This window comes from Daucus carota, chromosome 3 (genome assembly GCF_001625215.2).
Source record: "Daucus carota subsp. sativus chromosome 3, DH1 v3.0, whole genome shotgun sequence".
Lineage (NCBI taxonomy): Eukaryota > Viridiplantae > Streptophyta > Magnoliopsida > Apiales > Apiaceae > Daucus > Daucus carota.
In genome coordinates, this window is record NC_030383.2 from 56019037 (window position 1) to 56042557 (window position 23521).

Genomic DNA, 23521 nt, shown 5'->3' on the forward strand with positions numbered 1-23521 from the left:
GTTAACATTTAGGGTTTAGGTTTGGGTTTTAGAAAGACTGAATTAATCGCTTAATAAGACCCTACTACAAGTAGCGTTTTGAAATTTAACAAAAATATAAACACTTAAACGCTTTTACGTGTAGCGTTTTAGTGTTTTAAAATATTTATTTAACTGAGACGCTACACGATGTAGCGTTTTAAAGTAGTAATTCAACTGAGACGCTACACGATGTAGCGCTTTTGTTGTTTTAACAAAAACGCTACTCCAAAAACGTCTCTATTGGTTATTGAGGGCCATCTTCCGGGTATTTGGTTATTTAGGGCATTTTGAAGCTAAATATGGTTATATGGGGCCAAAACCCCTTTAATCTGGAGCAACAAGCTTATACTTTATTACAACAAGAGTCTCTGTGCCAGTCCTGGAAAGTTTATTTACAATGATCATAACTGAAATTCAATTGACATATCTATTAACACTCTGATTGCTAAATCTGTAGTACAATGCGAGTTGCAGTGTTGCGCCATCTCCCCCGGCAACTTAAAGCTAGCCAGAGTGATTCAAGTTACTCCGTCTCCTCCTGCAACTTAAACCCATAGGCTCGTAGATGTTCGAGAGCTGAAATCAAGATCAAAAAATTTAATAACGATTATAAGAAACCAGACATGAATTTATGTACACATTCTGCAGTTCATGATAGTCTCTTAGTGAACATACAACATACAGACCCCAGACAAACTACACTTATACGTTAAAACGTTACAAGCATCAACCGGAAAAATAAGAATTGCTTTCTACCTGGCTCATAAACTTCTTGACAAATGGGCCTTAAGATGCCAGTTGTTTTAATCTTCTTTGCGAGTAGAAGCTATGACAGTTAAATTAATCAGATAAGTGAAAGGCTAAAGCAGCAATCCGCAAGTGGTACAAAATAAAAACAAATTTGAAAAAAATTACCAAAGCTCCAATTGCAGCTGGAATTCCAACAGTAAGTGCCATGGATGTGGTGGTTCTTCCATTTTTAATCCTCCCATAATCTAACAAAGTTGCCCTTTGCTTTTCTGTAGCTTGGCCATCTGGAAAATCTATCTCTACTTCATGGTGCAAGATCACCATATCCTGAAAAAATCAAAACTTAGCCGCACTACATAATTTTATAATCCTACACCTTAGTTATATCAACAATGCACCGTTACCAAGATTAGATGTGTATGCTGCTAAAAAGATAATATATTCGTAGGTATAGAGAGCCGCAGAAGTAAACTGTCAAAGTATATATTATTATATCTTTATATAGAGACAAAAATTAAAAAACGAACTAGAAAATATTACCCTTTCTGTGCTTGAGTAGACCAGTCTCTCCTCCATGCGGAAGCAAGTGACATCAAATGCACTTTGGCAGGATGCAGGAATTTCCTCCGGCTCATTAAGCCCCAAAAATCTAGTGCAAAATTACACCAATGTCAACGTTAATTCCGTAAACATAAACGTAATATTTTTAGCTACAGTAAGATCAACATTCAGACCACCACTATCATTTCACTAACATGATGGTTTTGGCTGTCCTTGCTGCAGTTCCGCGCTCTTTGCAAAGCCCCAGTGAAATGATTCTCTCTGCAATGGCCTCCTCTATATGTGTAGTGCCTATCAAGTTCTTTCCATCATCTTTAAGAAGTTCAAGTAAGAAGCTCTTATATGTGGGTTTTTTCCCGTTTTCAAGAATTGGATGCACTTGAGCATCAAAGAAACCTATTCTTGCCATTGTGCCCATTATTTCACCAAAACCTGCACCAAACATCAACTCTGAAGTTTTATAATCTACCTTCAGTAAAACTGCAGGTCAATATAAATCTGGTCCTGATATTAAGATTGTTCTTTACCCAAGAAGCTCCTCAAAAAGTATGTAGATATTGCATGTTAGGATTTTGAAATTTTTTAAGCTTTAAAGGGAACCTTAAATACGCATCATAATGCCATTCTTTGTAATGCAGTATTGCAGTCATCTTTGCGAGCTCAACCATCCAATTCCCGAATTTAGAGGCATCAGAATCATAGCATAAATTTTAAGGCAATACATACCTTCATAACGAAGGGTTCCACGGAAGATGGTTAATGCTTCATTTCCTATGCCATATAAGTCTCCGTATACTAGAGAGTTGCGATTTGGGAGGCACTCTAAAGCAAAAGCTGGAAGATCAGGTATACGGAATCTTGTAGCTGAATCATAAAGATCATCACCTGCAATGCAACACTATCAAAATTCAGGATCATATAAAGTGAATGGATTCCCTTTAGTAGTCTTCGGCCCTTATTTTCCCATATAAATTGTTGAGAACTCACCATTGACATGCACTACTTCATCACGAAGTTTATAGGTAGCTGGATTGCGGCCAGCTCGTATAGCTCCTGCCGGACTCCAGCTGAATTAGTTTTTGTTAGCAAATTTAGTATCACATCAGATATATATATAAAGTTATCTAATATATTAGATTTAAAGAGCTTCGGATAATAAACGGTTTGAAAACAAATAAAGATAAATTCATTCTAGTAATAAGATGTATATTACAGGTCGATTACAGAAAAAAAACTGCACTGCTTGTAAAATGCGAAACTCGGAAAATATGTTGTATATATTCACAAGGATTCACAAATATTAAAGTGCACATTAAGCATGTTACACATGACTGACTAAACATGTTTTAGCCAGGAGGACGGGAATCCTGTATTACTAAAAACTGTATAGCAGTGTGGTTTATTTTGTTAATTATAGATCAAGCATGTCATTCCCTCCAGGAATTTAAGGATGAGACTGTTGGTATATAAACAGAATATACTCCCACTACAGAGACAAATATATTCTAGGAAGGGCAGGGATGTAATACTACCAAACCCTGTAACAGTCTACTTAAGTATATGAGATTTCGGGAATGTCAATTCCCTCCTGGCATAGAACCTTGATGGTAGAAGTATTAGAGAATAGTGTCCTTGCTAATGGAAAATACTTCCACTGTAATAGGGAATATAAACATCAAAATTTTGCAAGTTCCAAGAAGTTGAAGTTTATGCAGTGATGGTGAACCTGAATTTGTAAGCTAATGGGTTATTGGCTGCCTCTGGAGATGGGAGACCACCACAGTAAGAAGTAAAGGACGTAATTTTCCCTCCTCTCGCATGTGCTTCATCAATCATCTTCATTGCCAGCATATGATCTGAGCATATTACGGAAGAATTGTATCAAATAAAGTTTGAGGAAACTAGGAAGAATGTATAAAACACATAGATGACACTTCTACCTTGTAGTTTGCCAAATATATAATCAAACACTTGCAGTTGTTTGGTAATTTGTCAAGTGAATTCATGCAGAAAAAATATTTTTTAGAGTAACATTATAATCTTAATTCTTTAAACTTTTATCCATATATGTGGGCACTCAATCGGACAGCAATAGCTTGCAAGAACAAAGACTTCCAGTAATGTGCTGTACATGACAATACTTGTCCCCAGTGTATATATCTTGCTAAAGAAATATAAAAAAAATAAATTTAATTCTGTGCCTTACAGATTGAATATGATCTCACAGGATGAATATGATCTCACAGGTACAGGGAAAAGCCGTTAGACAAAGAAATTACCTATTCCAGGGTCCAACCCCATTTCACCAAGAATTGTTATACCAGCATCTTTGGCAGGCTCATCTAACTCTGACATGGAATCATCGACATAGCTAGCAGTAACCAAATGTTTCTTCAGCTGCATTCAGGAAAAATATACATTTTGACGTTGTTTGGTAACATAAAGAATACAAAAGTAAAAGGAGACAGCAAAATGAAAATAAAAGATTGTTTCTAAAGTTCAACATGTCAACTATCTTTTTCTTATATCTATATTCTATAGTCTAAGGTCTGGTTCAATATTTCACTACGTTGTTGATAAAGAATGATCTGGTATCATCATTTCTCTATCACCAATATGCAGAGTAGGCACTAATAATTATCCAAAGATACCTTAATAAACTATAATAAAACATTTTTTGCCTTTCTGGTGATCAATGGTTGAGGATTAGACTATTCATTTTCCACTGTATGCAGCCATGTAACATAGACCAATATATCTGACCTTATTACTTATATCGATAGTCTATTAGCTTTGCACCTTAAATCCAGTAAAAGTTTCAAGTTATTATATTGAACAAGCATGGGGTGATCAGAAACTAGTATAAAGGAAGGTCTAAAAGACCAAATATTATACTTCAAAGAAAAATTAGATACTAGATAAATGCAGCCCGACCAGATGAATAGTCATTGAATTCTAAAGTTGTAGCAGTCGTTGAAAAGACAGCATGCTGAGTGGTGTTTCTCTGCAGTAGTAAAAGATAAGGATGACTATATGGTGTACGGATATGTTTCTCTCTAAAGTAGTAAAAGAAAAGGATGTTAGTTAAGATTAGAAGTTATATGGTGTCCGGACATATAGAAACTTCAAACATTTCCAGGTATATTTTTGGAAGGCTATTAGATGTTATAATTGTTACTATGCAAAATGCAAAAGATATCCAGGTGCTGCTATATCAAGTCATGTTCTTTTCCCTGCTATCACAATTACCTGTTGATCTGGTAATCATGAGGTTAAGGAAATTGGTGTCACTAATATTCTCATACTACAACTTCACTTGTGGTTTTGCTATCAATTTAATACACTGTACTAGAGTACGAAAACCTTATATGGCAGATCACGTCATAAGACTGATGAATCTCATAAGTTACATTTGTGATCTGCTAAAGATGATTTCCATGAGGATGAGTTGATTCAATGTTTGTAACATTGAGAACTTTAGTGGCATTAGACGTACCTTGATGCATGCTTTTGCTATTGTAGTGTGGAAACTAGGAGGCAGTAAACTGATGACAACGTCAACCTGGGTAAGCCCAAAAATAACATTGGAAAATAAGACCGTGAACTAAAACATCTTGATTGAGAATAAAAAAATGACTTAATATCTACGTAATAGACATCAAGAAACAGAACAATGTTAACTGTCAGGAATGAGGCACAAACTACTTAAAAGAGTCTTTGATTTTAATTCCACAATCTGTTTATGATATTTCTATAACATTATTATGGAAAAAACAATCAACTAATCAAGATCATATATTCTTAACTATCTTAAACAATAGTAATTAGGTATTTACCTATTTGAAATTGGCAAAAAAATAAACATAGCCATTAAAGGTCCTAATGTTTTTGTCACTAATCCTTGTAGATGATTTTGACTTTGGTTGGTAAATTTTGCTATAACTAGTCAAAGGAGGAAAAACAGAAGTAATACTGAATACCTACCTGTGACACATAGTTGCAGAGACTTTCATCATCCATCACATTAATCTGAGCAGGTGTCGCATTTGGAATACCCTTAGTAATCTGACCAAACACAAATTTAAAGATGTAGAATGAACTGCATTCAATTAAAAAAAATAACGCACATTATTTAGAAATCGTTAGCCTGTTCTTTGCCAAATACAGACTGCAGAATAGTTTTTCAGAACTTTGTATCAAAAAATTACTTATTACATTTTTTAAAAGACTGGTGTCAATCTTGTTAAAGACATAAGATCCAATCAGTGATGTTTTCCCAACACCTCAAGGTTTGGGAGGGTTGTTCATTGGGATATGTTTAGGAAAGGTCACAAAATCCTACCCCTAGTACTATCAATGTACTTTGGCACTTATAGTTTTCCCCTAGCAGTTTTTTTTTGTTTCTACTCTTTACACTTAATAGGATCCTGATTGTGAGCTTAAAGATGTAAAATCCATTTAGTGGCTTTCTCCCAACCCCTCAAGGTTTTGGGAGAGTTAAGTCATCTAAGAAATTATAATTTTGTTCTTAAGTTAACAATGAAGATTACATGGCAAGAAATATTCGGATCTAAAGTCAGATGAATTAGGCAAGTTTGAATTTATGGATTATTGTACCTCTTCAGCGTCCTTCATGTATAGTGATGCTACGATTACATGAACATGGTTTTTCTCACAGTAGTCAGAAGTGATACATGATTTCAACCACTGATGAGATGTAGTGCTTCCAATTGTAGCTAAGAGTTCGGTAGCAGGTTGACAGACCCTACCTGCACCTAAAATCAGAACAGCACTCTTTCCTCCATTATCAGACAGTTTAACATCACCATTCTGGAAGGAACCGAATTTCAGTGACACCATGTTTGTATTTTTTGTTACAACTTCGTCATCTTCACTTGGATTAGCTATCGAGGTCAATGAATCAATAATGTTATCTAAAAGTTCAATATTATCTGCACCAACCTGTCAAAGTAAAATAGAAAATGAGAAACATGCTTATTGTGTTGTAACTGTAACACTACAAAGTTACGTTTTTAGTGAGACATTGAAATATATAGGACAGAGTAGAGATCTCACAAATTTCAATAATTTATAGACAAAACGTGAAAAGATTGGTCTGAAGATGGTTATACAATAGAAAAGGTAACTGCAGCCCAGAAGTTTTTGTCGATATACAAATGTATTATATAGTTTTATTACAATTTTCTGACCTGAAAACTTATTTAATGATACATTTACCATTGTTACATTACTTGCTACACATTATTTTGGAAGTTATAATTATGTATAAGATAAATGATTGCTCTTATAGAAAATAAACAAATTTGAGGGTTTCTTACTTCAAGCTCTGAATAAGACATAGCATCTGCACTTTGACCAACTTGACACTTGACCAAGTGAAAGGAGCCACCGGCATCTTCAATAATATCTAAAGCCCCGTTTATCTTAAATGTATCGAACAAATGACCACTTAAAGATACCTGTCAGTTCCAAGCAAAATTATAATTATATCGAGTTAGGTCAACATTTAGAGCCTCTACCTAAAATCAAATGTGATGCATGGAGTTCGAACATACCAATCTAGTGTATTTACTTTTAGTAGAATTAGATTCTTTGAGAATATCTGGTAGATTTCTGCAAGCACCATAAATAAACTTTGAGTCCAGCATTTTAAGTAACAAAAAAGTGTTAATTTGAGTTATACTCACACACGCACTAACAAACAGATAATAGAAACAAAACATGTAGAAGCAATAAGTAAAACTAGAAAGCATGTGAAGAAATTAACATTGATGAAGAGTTGCAGAATTTGGATTGTTAAAACTTTTTCTGTTTTACCTGATTCCTTGGACTCTGACACTCGAACTCTACAGTTTAATGGTTGTACCCATTCACACTGGACACTGCCCGTATTGCATGTCAGATCATTTGAATAAATATTAAACAATTCGATAAATTATTCTATTTACCAACTCTTCTCCGAGATATGGGTGTAGTAGAACATATCTCCAACCTTGAGCTTAATTTGGATTTTACAATCCATCTGATACATAAAAATTATCATACAGAAGGTTCATTCAAGTCTCCTTCAGATGCAAATCAGTTATCGTTGTTCGTTACACAAGAGTGTGATACTCGGTTAATGATCAGAGCTATCTAGTAGTTCATCCATATAATATTTTCTTCTCAGTCACTATAAGTTGATAGCTGATGATGTGAACTTCAGGACCTTTTGTAATTAGTCATAAAACCAGCTCAAAAACTCAGTTCCTTTACCAGACACTACAAGCACCTGATTCTCCTATTACGGGAGTCATTCCTAACATCTCTTATATTAGTTTCTATTACTCTAAAAGTCTTTCGGACAGAAAACAGACATCAGAAAAGAAATTCTAACTGATGACAACTCAATGATAAATTTATAGAGTTTAAACTTTTCCATGACGAAAAAGTATCATATGAAAACCTACCAGTAGTGAAGGGGAATCCAACAACTTACTCTAGATTCGACTTTCGCATCCGTGGAATATATTCATACAACGAAGTAAGTTCTCCTCCATGTACTATACAAGACCTATACAAGTGTGCTGGTAGCTTGTTGATGTCATCTGTATAAGCCAAGCTTCCAATAAATTTGGATAGGATATCTCCAAAATGCTGAGAAGCCTTTTAAAAGGAGATTGGATTATAATAGTTACTCTGGAAAATGAAGCAAATTTTGGATGCAGCAAATGCGTGCACAGAATGAATTTTAAGTTACCTCTTTTGCAAACTCAGTCGGAAGAATGTCGACTGCTGAACATATCACACCCGTACCCTCCATGTCACGATGGTACGAATTTTTAAAGGGATTGTATCTGGCAGAAATTTTCACCAGATTTACGAGTCAATATAAGAACAACCTAATGTTCTAATCCTAGAAAATTTTAAAAAAATATTAAGTAGAACATAACATGATAATGCAAATTTTGGTAGGTATCTATTTTTGATTCCATGATAATAGCAAGCGCTTGGGGAAAAGCCAGTAAAACCTTTACTCAGAGCAATGTATATATACTCTCTTGTAATTCCTAACCATTTTACTATTATTCTCATTATCTGATCCTTACTTTCTGATCAATTGCATTAACTGAACCACGTCATCATGGGTGTTTGTGATTCTTATCTATGTGTGTGCACTTTAAAAACTTTTTGTAACCGTGCAACCACCTCAAGTAATTTATATACCTTTGTACAGAGTTAGAGACCGCTTTTCTTTTTTCCACCCCAAATTAGAGATACACATTAGGCTTATAGTATTAAATTAAGGTTGTGGGAGACTTGGTAACATAGCATGCTCTCAGTGCCGAAGATCTCAAAATTGGACTGTCATCTCATACCCATAATATTCTCAAAATTTAATCTGGACGCTATAGTCAAATATTGCCCCTAAAGATGACTTACTAGTAGTCCACTCTTCAATTACCAAAAAATGAGCTTTCAGATGAGATGGCGTGTTAACCTAAACATGACAGGCATATGAAGCACTACTAATACGTCAAGGTTCTGAGAGAATTGGTAAATTGAAACATTGCATACTAAGCAACAGGTGAAAAAAGAGTATTTCAAGTTAATGTTCTAGCAGAAGTAGCAAACGTCTACACTTTATTATAAAGAATTATTTATGTTGGGTAAGTGGCTCGATAGAATGGGGAGGGTCTCCATACAGATACAGATCTAAAATATGACTAGTTCGGAAAGATAATTATGCTTTATAACACAAGACAGTACCTGAAAAAAGGTGAGTCGATAGATGTATTTTGGTTCACAAACTCTATTGAGCCTCCAATATCACAAGTTATGTCAGAAATTCCAATAAGAGGACACCCTTCCTTCATCAGATCTTGCAGCTGTTTTGTACTCAACAACCGAGGAAATCTGCTTTCCCAGTACATGCAATTAACTGGTAGAAAATGGGGATATAAGTATAACACTGTCAAAACATTGCATTCATCGAAGTATTTGCTTTTTGTAAATTATGTTTTTCAAAGTTCATATTATTGAACTTCTATAATTGATGACCATAAAATCCCATGATCTACTAAGCATCTAAAAAAGAATAAATCGATGCTAACTAAGGAAAAACAAAACACACATACATGTCATTAGATTATGCAAAAAAATTAGAGTAATAGGCATCTCTGCCATTTTCCATGATATAAAACTAAAAAAGAAAGTTTCTGAAATATAATAAAAATTAATCCAATCAATTACGAGCTGAGAAAAAGTGCCAGACGACCATGTAGTTTGAATTTTGGTGAATATGTTGCATGTTTAACTTTTCACAAGTTATTGCAAAGCATTTTGTATTTGAGAACTGACAATTAGAAGTAAGGATTTTTTTTGTTCATTATTACATGGCCTTTTTAAGTTAATCCCGTTGTTTTGAGAACTGTGTTCACCCTGCGGCATGTGTCACTTTTGACAACTAATGGGATTGAATATATGTCATCTAGCCATTATCTTGTAGATACATAATTCTTATAAATGATAATAGCAAATGAATTTCATTAAGTACGTAAATCAAACCTATAACAGATGCATATGGGGCTATTGTTTCATGGAAAACTGGCATGTATTGCTCCGGATGTGCATAGTAATCAGCCTACATATGAAAATTAATAGGTTTAGCATAAATAGTAGAGATAGATTTATATCTTAATTGCAGAGCTAAAAAAAGATTTTAATAAAATATATAAAATGGAAGATAGATCTAACCTGGATAGATATACAATAAAGGATTCAGGACATATATTCAGTATTCAGGTTTTCGTTTTTCATACATGTTTTATCGAGGAATTTTGATTTAGAATATCAGAAGAAATGTAGTGCTAAGCTTAAACCGTATATAATTTAAAAGGGCGTTCATGCAGAAGAAAAGCAATTGAATCCTTAGACCAGACATAGACGTACACCAAACCAGATCACATATTTCCATTTTCTAACAGAAGTATAGAACTTTTCACTGATTAGGTACAAGAGAAGTTAGTCTACAATGTTCATATCCCTTCCAGATTTAAAAAGCAAACTAAATATCTTCAAGACCATCAGTGATGTAACTACCAAAAAGGAACCAAAAAGGAAGGGGAGAATAAGAAAGCTGACTAACATGCAAGGTTCGGAAGCTGATATATGTGTACCACATCAGCAGTTTGCTATTTCCTCTATAACGAAATTCAGACAGGACTATTCTTGTTATGTAGAACTCAAGATTGTTGCAAAAAGACATATTAAAGAAGGATCTAATCTTCACTCGTTAGTACTACATATTCCAGTATGCACACATGATGTTTTAAGTATGACAACTAAGTTTTCAGTATGGAAATCTTTTTTATGCGTGAAGCAGCATGTCATCCATCTTCGGACATTTATCAAACACCAAGAAACTTGCAGAAGCATTTAGAGATTTTCCTCCTTTATAAGATTTAGAAAACAATGTAAAATAAGAAAACACAGTAAGCAATAAGCATATATGCAATTAAAGTTATATATTTAAAGAATTAGCTTTGGAAACTGAGCAAATACATGCAAAAAGGTATACAGACCTTGTCGAAGTTTTTATTACTATCTCTGGGTACTACAATGTCTGCAGCAGTCACTACACAACCGTATACATGGAAAATGCGTTTTGACGCTCTTGCTGATTGAGTAACATCCCTCTCCTGCATAAGAAGTACAAGTATGAAACAGTTATATAAATGCATCTAAAATGTACACATATAGTTTAGTAGAGAAACAACAGTTCAATTTATCTTCTCAATGCAAGCAGGCTTCATAAAGTGGATACCACTTGGAAAATATTTAGTCGAGGAATGGCTTTTCCCATTCCTCAACTATGACATTGGAATGAATCAGCATGATATTCAATATAAACCAGCTGATGTATCTGTAATCTGTTCATTACTAATCTACAATTCCTACATGTAGTAGGACAAAACAATCCTTTCCAGGTAATTACTTTGCAGGAGAGATGTAGCACTGTCTCCACTATATTTACTTATGCTCCGCCGCACTATCGGTGAAAAATGGTTCACTGACACCGATACACTATGAGCTAGGGTTGTCGTTCTTGTATGGTTTGGGACATTTGTCTAGTAAAGGCATGACACTCTTGTTCCTCTATAAATGCAAAGGGTATTTTGTCCTACTATGAGCAGCAAATTCACTGCAGTAAAGATGATATTGCGTACTGGGTTACTTGCATTAAGGCTTGCAGATGCACCAAATTGGCCACTCAAAAAGATATAAAATGAATACATTCTGTATGCACTTTTAATTGACAACAAACTTAAGCAGCAGTTTGAGTGGTACAAACTTAAAGCCTAGATAAAGAATAATCAGACAGCACTGTGAAAACAGAATCATGATAGTACATTATATTTAGTTGCTGGTTGAAATAATAAATTTCCAAAATTTAAATAGTCACACACATGCCTCTCCTAAGACTTGAACATACAACCTCATACAACTAAAAGGAGATGGGTATCCTCTGGTTTAATGCCAGGGAATTTTTTACCAGATGCTGCTCCAGCTTGTTATAACGCTACACCAGTGTTTTTACAAGAGTCAGCTGTGATTTAATTTTATTAAGCAAATTTCTGAAGCATTGAAGGCAAATGTTAATAACGTAAAATATAGAGAGAAGGGATGATGTATACATTTGCCTGTGCGCATTATACAGTAATTATCTATAATTGTTCATTAAAACTGAATTCAGATGAAAGCTACCTCTGCAAATAGTTGTGGAAGTCTTTTCGGATCCACGAAAGTGTGAGGCAGAAGCTTAAAAATCTCTTGGGCACCACTGGAAACTACATATGTATGAAGGAAAAGTCAGAGAACGGAAGAATTAGTCAGAGAACAAATGTCTCCAAGTTCTTTGAGTATCAGGAAATTTAAGATAGGTATGATGCACAATAAAGAAACACATGTTTTCTGTGGCTTTAAAGGCAATGCAATTGTACACTGAAGAATAAGTGACAAATGAGAAGATTGTATAGCACAGTTCTGAGAGGTAAGGAAAGAATTGGTATCATTTCAAATTCAAATATATTTTAAAAAATATCAATAGTTTAGAATATCAATATACCATTTCCTGAACCAGTAAACACAAAAACTAGGGGACAAATTCCGGATGGAAGTCCTTTAGTTGCTATCTCTTCACCCACTGAGATTACTGCAGCCTTAGCAGCAGCCAGAGATGAATACATGTAAGATGCACCCAGTGATAGTAAAGGTGTCGAATATCCAAGATTAAGATACCCTGAAACGAAAAGGTTATTTTCAGCTATGTATCTTTGTGTTTACTAGTTGATTTGCCACATTAAGCCAAGCAACTCAACCTTTTAAATTAACCAGGCACAGCTACATTATCAATTTAATAAGCATCTATATATTCTACTGGATTTGTTACTGGATACATACGTTGTCCTAATCCACTCAACAACTCAATCATTCCAGCTCTACCAGCAAATTTTCCAAAAGCGAGCAATCTTTTACCGTGGTCACCAACCATTAGTTCATAATCATACAATGATGCCCTTTCAGCTAAAATCTAAAAACCAGAGGAAATTGCATTAAAGAGTAACATCATTAGGAGATTTTGATGCTCCGAAAGGCTGAACTAAATAAGAACATGTGAAAATTGAGATACCTTATCCAACAAAGGCATATTTTCTTTCTGTGCCTTGTGAGTATGGGAAAAGAATGCATAAGCTCTATTAGGAAGAATCATCTCCAACTGCAAACATAATCAGTTTAGAGTATGGTGTTTAAAGTTTGAACTCTCATGGATAGTTATCTGAGGAAGATAGTGCACCTTAGGTTGTTTGATACCCAAGATAAGTCCACAATCTGACAAGTCTTCAGAAACCTCACAACCAACATCTTCATAGAGAGCATCATGGTGGATTCGCTTTGTGGATGGCTGCACAATTATGCGGGCAACTCCAGTTTGACCCTTGCCACCATGTAGAAGCCGAGCGCAGTGAGATGGAGTTAAGGGAACTCTTCTTTCCCACTTGTTTGTAGACTCGGAAAGAATTCCAACAACCCCATTTCCAATCATGGTACCTTCTCCTACTTGTGATCCCATTGCGAAGACTGTACAATATTATTAAAGGAACTTCATTTACCAACAAACTAGCAGGTTATTTGTAAAACAGAGTTGGGAATATATTTATTGGAAAATTTTCAGTTATTTATAGAGGTTCAAGTAGTATAGAAAATTTGAAACTATCATAAGATGATTATGCATGACTGTTACGCTCAAATTATAACTATAACACCTGAATTAAAAAAAAATTGTTCATAGATATAGGAGGCGACAACAGCTAATGTCCATGGAACTCAACCTCGAGACCTCTTTCATTTATTACTGCAAGAACTTAGGGGGTACCCGCCACTTAAACTTTAGATGAACCAAATTTGGGTACAAGATGCTCTTCTAAAATCATAATTCATAAGGTGTAGCAAAAAGCCACTGATCTTAATCACATCATTATCTTGCCTATACGAAACCTAGCACAGAAACGGAAAAGAACAAATGAACACAAAAGGGCAGATTGTCTCTATACTTGCATCATACTTGACAAGAACATGATACAAAGACACTCATGAAAACACATAATTCGACATATCTAATTAAACTAGGCTGTATCTTAAAAAAACACAACAGTAACTGGAAAAACTTACAGTATCAAAAGAACCAGTTTGTGCTTTCTTCCTGAAACTTCCCTGCAAACATAAAGATATATGTAGTAGTTTCGTGCAAAAACAGAGGAGCTAGATATAGAAAACATTAAAGAGTGCAAGTCACAATATTCATGTCCTATCATTACATATAAACAAATATAATAGACACTTGTCAAATATATGGTAAGAAGATAATAATGAAGATACAATATTATTGATGGGGTTTTGCTAAACATCACATGGTGATTACGTGTGAAACTCAAATTGGATATTATTAGATAATGATCAGTCATGGGCAGTCTTTTTTTAATTTCATTTGTTCATGCATGAATCATAGACTCGATTGTACAAGGACTTGGACTTGGACTATATATAATTATAGACAGTACTATTTAATTTAGTTTTTACTAGCCTTTAACCCGTGCGAAGCACGGGCGTGTATAGAATTCGTAATTTATTAATCATCGTATATATATATAAAGGAGGATGCGGGCGTCTCTAGAATTGCTCGATTCAGTCTTCTGATTTTTCTTGAATTTCGGAGAGAAAATATAACTATAATTCAAAAAAATCAGGTCCAAGAATTCTAAAAGTAATACAATTCTTTTCTTATCGAATTCTAAAGGTAATACACTCCTTTTTTATCGAATCGAATTTTAAAGGTAATACAATTCTTTTTTATCGAATTCTAAAATTCTTATCGAATTCTAAAGGTAATACACTCCTTTTTTATCGAATCGAATTTTAAAGGTAATACAATTCTTTTTTATCGAATTCTAAAAGTAATAAAATTCTTTATATATTTATATATTGAAGATTTATAACAGAACTAAAATTTTATCTTCAATTTTATTTTATTCTATTTTATTTTATTAAAGTTTCCACATAAATTATAATCTATTAAAAAAAAGTAATACTCTGGAATCTATTAAAAAGATTCTAACAATAACACAATTCTTTTTCATATTAATTTAGAAATCATAAAATAATTACAAAAGAGATATAATTCTAAGTAGTTAAGAAGTAGGAATCTTAACGCGTCTCTAGAAACTTTTTGGTTAATTTTTCTAATTTTCAATTCTTTTCGTATCGGATTCTAAAGGTAATACTCTGGAATCTATTAAAAGAATTCTAACAATAACACAATTCTTTTTCATATTAATTTAGAAATCATAAAATAATCGTAAAAGATATATAATTCTAAGTAGTTAAGAAATAGGAATCTTAACGCGTCTCTGGAAACTCTTTGGGTTAATTTTTCTAATTTGAGAAAATATGTAAAGTAGCTAAACAATAGTAATCGTAAAATAGATATAATTCTAAATAGTTAACAAATAGGAATCTTAACAAAAATATAATAGCTAAAATTTGTGAAATTCTAAGTAGTTAACAAATAGAAATCTTAAATTAAAAAAATAGGAACCTTAAGAAAAATATAATAGCTTAAATTTATGAAATGGATATATTTATCCAATTATGATTATAATTTTATCATAACGTAATTTATTCTTGAGAGGACACGCGGGAGGTTACGTGGAGTCTTTAAAAACTTTCTGTTTAAATTTCTAATTTTTTGAGAGAAAATAGGTAAAGTAGCTAAAAAATAGTAAAAGAGATACATTTTCTAAGTAGTAAAGAATTAGGAATTTTAACCAAAATATAATAGCTAAAATCTATGAAATTCTAAATAGTAAAAAAATAGGAATCTTAAGAGAAAAGAGAGATAATTCTAAACAACTAAGAAATAGGAATTTTAAAGAAAAATATAATAGCTAAAATCTATGAAATTGGATATTTATCCAATTATAATTATAATTTTATCAAAATGTAATAATTCTTGATTAGTATTGTATTTTAGGGGAGGGCGGCCCAAATTAATTTTTATCTAGATATTATAAATTTTCAATTAGTATTATGTTTGACGGGAAAACGGCTAAAATAATTTTTTATCTAAGTTATAATATTTTTTTTTATTCAAACGGGACCACAACTTAAAATAATTTTTATCCAATTATAATCTTTAACTTTATCATAATTATAATAATTTTATTAGTATTGCGTTTGACGGTAGGGCGACACAAACTAATATCTACATTATAATGTTTTGTTATTAGCATTGTGTTCGACAAGTGAGCGGCTCAAACTAATTTTTATCTATATTATTATATTTAATTTTATCATAATTATAATAATTATTGATTAATATTGTCTCTGATAGAAGGGCGGGTCAAACAATTTTTTTAATAGTATTGTGTTTGACAAGAGGGCCACTTAAACAAATTTTTATATTAATTATAATATTTTCTATTAATGATATGTTTAACGGGAACACGACTCAAAATAACTTTTATACAATTATAATATTATTTCGTATCAAAAATTATAAAAAAGATTCTTTAGTATTGTGTTTGAGGGGAGGGCGGCCCAAATTAATTTTTATCTAAATAATAATAAATTTTCTATTAATATTATGTTTGACGGAAAAGTAGATAAAATAATTTTTCGTCTAAATTTATAAAAAATTCATAATGCGGCGGCGGCTTTATTCACTAGTTATAATATAAATTTTAACATCATCTTATTAGTATTTTAGTATTAATGAATTAGATTTTAACCAGATTATATTTACCAACTGATTACATTTTTTGGACGACTACGAATTATACAAATATCGGTTTATTATAATATAGTATATAAATAATATATAAATTATATTTAAAAGAATAATGATGGGGTTTTTTATCTTGTATTACATCACAAGTGTTTGTAATTTGAACGGTAGAAAACTCTTTAATATTGTAAGAGTAAGATAAGTCTACATGTGACCGATAACTACATAGAGGAGATGACCAAACCAAAATTTTGTACGACTACAAATTAAACCTATGTTGCCAAATTACAAACACTTGTGATGTAATACAAGATAAAAAACTCCACCATTATTCTTTTAGATATAATTTATATATTATTTATATACTATATTATAATAAACCGATATTGGTATAATTCGTAGTCGTTCTAAAAATGTAATCAATTGATAAATATAATCCGGTTAAAATCTAATTCATTAATACTACTAATAAGATGATGTTAAAATTTAAATTATAATTAATAAATTACGAATTCTATACCCGTCCGTGCTTCGCACGGGTTAAAGGCTAGTAGATATTGTAATTTTACCAAGGCAGGTAATAATATATAAATTATATTTAAAAGAATAATGATGGGGTTTTTTTATCTTGTATTACATCACAAGTGTTTGTAATTTGAACGGTAGAAAACTCTTTAATATTGTAAGAGTAAGAGAAGTCTACATGTGACCGATAACTACATAGAGGAGATGACCAAACCAAAATTTTGTACGACTACAAATTAAACCTATGTTGCCTTATTATATTATAGTATAGATTTGTTTGCTTGTATTATTTCATTTTCATACATGAGTGAAATGTGATGTTATAATGGCATATATAGCCTATCACCTTATCTTTTGTGGGAAAAATAATAATGCAACTACTTTATCTGTTTCAATAATATTGTTTGTCAGCTTATAGTCCATTTACAGAATGGACTTAAAATCAATAAATAAACAATTCAAGTAACCCGTTTGTCTTGAGTTAAAAAGAAGTGTTAATTGTTTATTAGTGAAATTATTTTTTATTTTTTACTAATTTTTATTTTATATGTCTTGATATTTACAACTTATCAGTTATAATAATTGTCAATATAATAAAAAATTATCATAAGTTATCTTTTAAAATAATCCTTTACATTTTTGTGAATTCAAATTTAAAAATAAAAATAAACGACTAAGAAAAATGAGGATTTTGAATTTATCATATTCTGGCTTAAAAGCTAGAAATTGACTTATAATTTCTTTACCCAAATCTAGGGATAGGCATTTACCCCGCCCCGCTCGACCCCGCTCCGATCCCCACCCCGTGCGGGTCGGGGATTCGGAGAATTTTTCGGGGGCGGGTCGGGAAACGGGGGAAGTTCTATAAAAAATTTGGGGGTCGGGGATTCGTATCTCCCCTCCCTGCACTTCCACTTGACAGCTATCGTAATGATAAAAAACCCCGATTGTATATATAAATAATAATATATTTATATATATTATATTAAATAAATTATTAAAAACAGATATCTTTTATATTATAAAATATGTTATATATTATAAAGTTATTGTTTTTTTTATTAAAAGTTAAAATTCCCCGAATCCACACAGGGATCCTCGTTCGGGACGGAGATCGGGGATGAAAAAAATCCCCGTTCGGGGTTCGGGCGAGGTTGGAGATTGGTATTGAATTCGGGAATCGGGGCCGGGATAGCACTCCCCGACCCCGAAGTGTCCCGCACCCACCCCTACCCAAATCATACAAATAAATTGATTCTAGCTAGTAAGTCCAAAAGAAAATGCTAGAGCCACATAATTGGATACAAAAACATACACATAATGAGTATGTGTCAACTTTTGATTGAAATGGGCTCCCTCTATATGCATTAATAGTACAAATTAAAATTTACCACCTCATTTGACACATCATTTTGTGCAAAATTATGTATCCAATTTTGTGCATGTAGCACTACTCAAGTCCAAAAGCTTGGCTTTTAAGTTTTAAAATTCTTTTATAATTTTTAAAAACTAAAAAATACAAGTTAAAGTAGATCATATATATTTTCTAATGATATAATTTCTAAAATTTCTGAATTATACAATACATGTAATTGTGGGTCAAAATTTGGTCAATTTGACCAAGTCAATTCCATCGATTTGATATTAAGTCTTCCAGGATGAATTAAAATAGAAATATATATATATAATATAAATGCGTGATAAATCATAAATAGTACATAATACAAGGATGAATTAAGATAGAGATATATATTAAAATTATATGCATGATAAATCATAAATAGTACATAATACCAAAAATAAAAACCAAATTATCCTCCGAATCTCGTTTAAACCTGCCCATGTTACCGAAAACCTGGTAATTATCCGCACACCCAAAATAAAGGTTTTTTCTGGGAAGAATAAGGATTAAGGAAAGAGGATTTATTCAATGGACTCAATCCTCTAACTACTGTCTACGTGTATGTATATAACAAGTAGGAATGTTGGTCCTTCTTTTCAGATATATCTCCATTTTCTCCACATATATATTTATTTGTGCATAAGTCATAACCAAATTCTTCCTGAATTTTCAGGCTCTTCCCATAATTTTAGTTCGATGGATAGTACTAAAGAAGGTTAGACCCCTTTTTGTTTTACTTTTTACTTTTTTCTGCTAAAAAAAGAAACTTTTTGAATATCTACGTGACTTTTATGAGAGGCATAGTAGTTGGGCATCCTCAAGAGTGAGAAATGAGGATATTGCAGGTATCTTTCATCCCAGCGGAGCAAATTAAAGATATGGGCTGCTTATCACACAGACCCCAGCCGCTAAAGAGTTGGGCTGAGTCTCAGGCCCTGTTTGAGATTAGCGGTTAACTGTTAGCGGATTGAATTAGTTGTTTTGACTAATCGATTAAATTAGATATTTTGACTAGCGGATTGAATTAGCTATTTCTCGTAAAAGTGTTTGGTAAATAGCTGATTTATTAGCTTTTTCTGACACAAACCAAAACCCCTAATTCAAAAGCCTCCTCAAAGTAGCTTTTTCAAAATTAGCTTTTTGGATCCAAACATATATTTCAATCCGCTAAGAGCATCTCCAAGAGGCTCTTCATTTAGACTCCTAACTTGAGATTTGAGGAGGGAGAGGAAAAATGTTGCTCCAAGAGACTCTTAAGTCTCAAGTGGCTCTTAAATCACTAAGAGCCTCTTGTTTCTCTTTCCTCAAAGTTAAGAGCCACCACATTGCTCCTAACTTATTTTTTCACAATAACAAAATCCTTTCCTCCAATTCACCTCCATCTTTCCATCTCTTTTGTTATAGTGGAGCCCCACTATATGAATAAAATATGAAATAGAGAAGAGATGTAGAGAGTATTGTTGGAGTTTACACTCTTAATTTTGTCCTAAATTGCTAAGAGCCTCCTTGTTGGCTCCTAAATATAATATAAAAAATGTGGCTCTTAGCAATTTAGGACAAAGTTAAGAGTGTAAACTCCAACAATACTCTCTACATCTCTTCTCTATTTCATATTTTATTCATATATCGGGCTCCACTATAACAAAAGAGATGGAAAGATGGAGGTGAATTGGAGGGAAAGATTTTTTTATTTGGCAAAAATAAGTTAGGAGCAATGTGATGGATCTTAACTTTGAGGAGAGAAGAGAGAGAAACAAGAGGCTCTTAGTGATTTAAGAGTCACTTAAGAGCCTCTTGGAGCAACATTTTTCTTCTCCCTCCTCAAATCTCAAGTTAGGAGCCTAAATGAAGAGCCTCTTGGAGATGCTTTAAAAACCACTTTTTTATATTTAGGAGCCAACAAGGAGGCTCTCGGAGATGCTCTAACTACCAAACACTAATATTAGTTTATTTTAGTGGTCAAACCTCTAAAACAACTCAAACCTCTAATTTTGCCCCAAAACTCTAACTTCAAACATGGCCTTATATGACTCAGAAAACAAGTTTCAATATCGACAAGTTCTCCTAAAATGTCCAAGTTATCGAGAAAAGTCGTGAATAGATGCATCGTTAAACATTCAAAATCCCCACGACCTGGAAACCAACCGAAATATATAGATCTAGCACGAAAGGGAAGCTAATCAGGTAAGAACACCGAGAACAAAGAGTACCATAGATCCAAAACTGTAAAATGAAACGTACAAACAGCTATGGATGCATAAGGGGTGCTTAGGCCTCAGGGTCATATTTACACTATAATTTAAAATGTTTTATACTTAAGATCACGTCTAGAATTTCAGAATATCTTACTAAAAAAAAAAATCAGCCACATTAATAAGTTATTATACGAGAATTACTGATCATATGATTTTGTCACATAAATTTCTGAATCCGTCCTTGCATTATGATGAAGAAAGAAAGAAGAGAGCAAATAGATGAACATACAGTATCAGAGAAGCCAAGCTGCGCTTTCTTCCCGGTGTTTCCCCTGCAAATATAAATCTTGCCGCACTAGCTTTGTTTGCTTAAAACCAGAGGAGCTGATACAGATACAAAATATGAACTAATATCACAATATTCATGCCTTGATCATAATCATATACACACAAATTAATTGATACATACACATATACACGTCACAAACTTTTAGGTAGAAGATGAGAATGACCGCTAAATACTTACTAGTTGATGGGAGTTTCACTCAACTTCACATGTACATTACGTGTGAAACTTGTAGCAGCTTTATATTGGATTTTAGCAAAGAGTTTCATTTATCCTGTCTGAATCATAGGCCACTGAAATTATTTCTTATTTGAAATTTTGATAAATAATTGAATCTTCATTTTGTTTTTTCCCTTGCATAATTATTCACACATGGGAAAATAACGTGGCGTTATTATAAGATATATTACAGATCACCTTTGTTCGTTACGGATAGTGCTCCACTTTATCTCGATCATTTCCCTCATGATATTGACTTGCCATAAAAAAATCAGGGCCTTTTTCTTAATATAGTTTGTGGTACGGGAAGGTCAACATCCTGGTGTCTGCAAAGAGGTTAGCATCAAGGCCAGGGAACACGTACATTCTCATCAACAAACATTTGGATCAGTTATAATCTAAAATATGATTTAAATTATTCATATTATAATAAAATTTGTATTTTATTCCGTATACAAAATATGTAACAACTATATTAGTAATATTATATATTAACATTCTAGACCTTGGACACGTGATTAAGACGAGTTAACCTTCTAATTTTATAATTTAATTTTATAAATTTTTTTATAAGCAGCTTCTGCTTCGGTGAAACAAATAGTAAAAAATTCTCTTAAAATTTGAAGTTATCCAAAAAAATAAATAAATACACCGTTAAGAATTTAATATCCCTGCAACCCGGAAACCAAATTGAAATATATAAATCTAGCACCAAAGGGAAGTTAATCAGGTAATTAAGAACACCGTGAATATAGAGGACCATAGGTCACGTGATACGGACTTTAATGCTCTAGTTATATAATTTATTTTGAAAATTTTCTTTTTCTGAATTAAAGTTTAGATGTTAAATTTTTATTCAGAAAAAAAAATCTCAAAAATAAGTTACGGAACAATATTTTATAAGAGTATTGTAATGCGTGTCGAAAAATTGAAAGGAAACGTATATAATTAATTGAGAATAAGGGAGTAACATACAGCAGTGAAGATTAGACCTGGCAATTTGACACGTAACACGCTAACACGAAACGAAACGACACGAAAAAAATGGATACGGGTTTTGATTTTCGATACACGAAACACGAAAGTACACGAACACGAAATTACACGATAGATTTCGTGTCGGATATGGGTTTTCATTTGGGGTACACGAAATACACGAAAGTACACGAAATATTTGTAGATTATATTTATTATATATATGTAATGATATATTAAATATAGGGTCATGTTCCAGAGAGAACCATTAGAGAGAGAACCATAGAACCCTTACCTTATTAGGCAAGGGTTCTGCAGCAGAACTTAAGTATTAGTTGGGGTTCTGCAGCAGAACTTCACAAAAAAAAATGTCAATATCTATGGATTATATTTTTAAATTATTTTTGAACACACACAACGATGAAAAAACATGAAAAAAACATGTATTTAGATTTAGATCCTAAAAATCTATTTAAAATTTAGGGTTCTGCAGCAGAACCCTAGTGGTTCTATGGTTCTATTTTAAGGAGTGGTTCTCTCTTGAGCGCGACCCATTAAATATATAATTGAGTATAAAGTATATATTCAAATGTATGTGTGGATATATATTGTAGATAAATTAACAAATTTATAAAGAATTGTATACAAGTATAATATATATCATTCACATTTAATAAATTTATAAAGGAAAATATATATTAAATCCATTTTTTGATTAAAAAATATATTAATATTTTTATATATAATATACACGAAAAGTACACGAAATATACACGAAACGATTCGAAACGGATACGGGTTTTAAATTGGGTACACGAAATTAATAACGGGCGGATACGGGTTTCACCTTCGAGTACACGAAACACGAAAATACACGAAACGAAAGTATACGAAACGAAACGATTGCCACCCCTAGTGAAGATGCATACACTGAAGGACGCAGAAGCGGTGATTAAGCACCCCCGGCAATCCTTTAAAAAAAATATTATGCCATAATTTAAAATATTTAATATTTAAATCCATGTCTAGAATTTTAAAATATCTTATTAAAATTTCTTTTTTGAGCCATATTAATAAGTCATTACATGAGGATTATTGATCATATAATATTTTGCACAAAAATCCCTAGCAGTGAAATTCTGGATCCGCCACAGCATATACCATAATCAGTATCAGAGAAGCCA

General features: G+C 32.6%; 1 protein-coding gene across 2 annotated transcripts; it reads right to left on the minus strand.

Annotated features, from left to right (window-relative positions):
• Positions 1-344: 344 nt before the first annotated feature.
• Positions 345-21436, minus strand: LOC108192546 (alpha-aminoadipic semialdehyde synthase). 2 transcript variants are annotated; one of them, XM_064089564.1, is made up of 27 exons: positions 21324-21436; positions 21087-21181; positions 14065-14106; positions 13190-13473; positions 13025-13111; positions 12796-12925; positions 12461-12634; positions 12100-12182; positions 10917-11033; positions 9901-9976; positions 9103-9274; positions 8093-8189; positions 7832-7998; positions 6909-6966; positions 6672-6812; positions 5950-6294; positions 5317-5397; positions 4829-4894; positions 3612-3729; positions 3059-3188; positions 2320-2399; positions 2059-2217; positions 1527-1764; positions 1312-1420; positions 937-1098; positions 778-847; positions 345-597 (listed from the first exon to the last, which is right to left on the minus strand). In XM_064089564.1, exons 4-27 carry the CDS (start codon positions 13463-13465, stop codon positions 545-547), a joined length of 3189 nt encoding a protein of 1062 aa, XP_063945634.1. In that variant the 5' UTR covers positions 13466-13473; positions 14065-14106; positions 21087-21181; positions 21324-21436; the 3' UTR covers positions 345-544. The 2 variants fall into 2 exon arrangements, with proteins under 2 accessions (XP_063945634.1, XP_063945635.1); XM_064089565.1 differs by lacking the exons at positions 9901-9976; positions 12100-12182; positions 12461-12634; ... (4 more) ...; positions 21087-21181; positions 21324-21436 and having other exon boundaries at positions 10917-11035.
• Positions 21437-23521: the final 2085 nt, after the last annotated feature.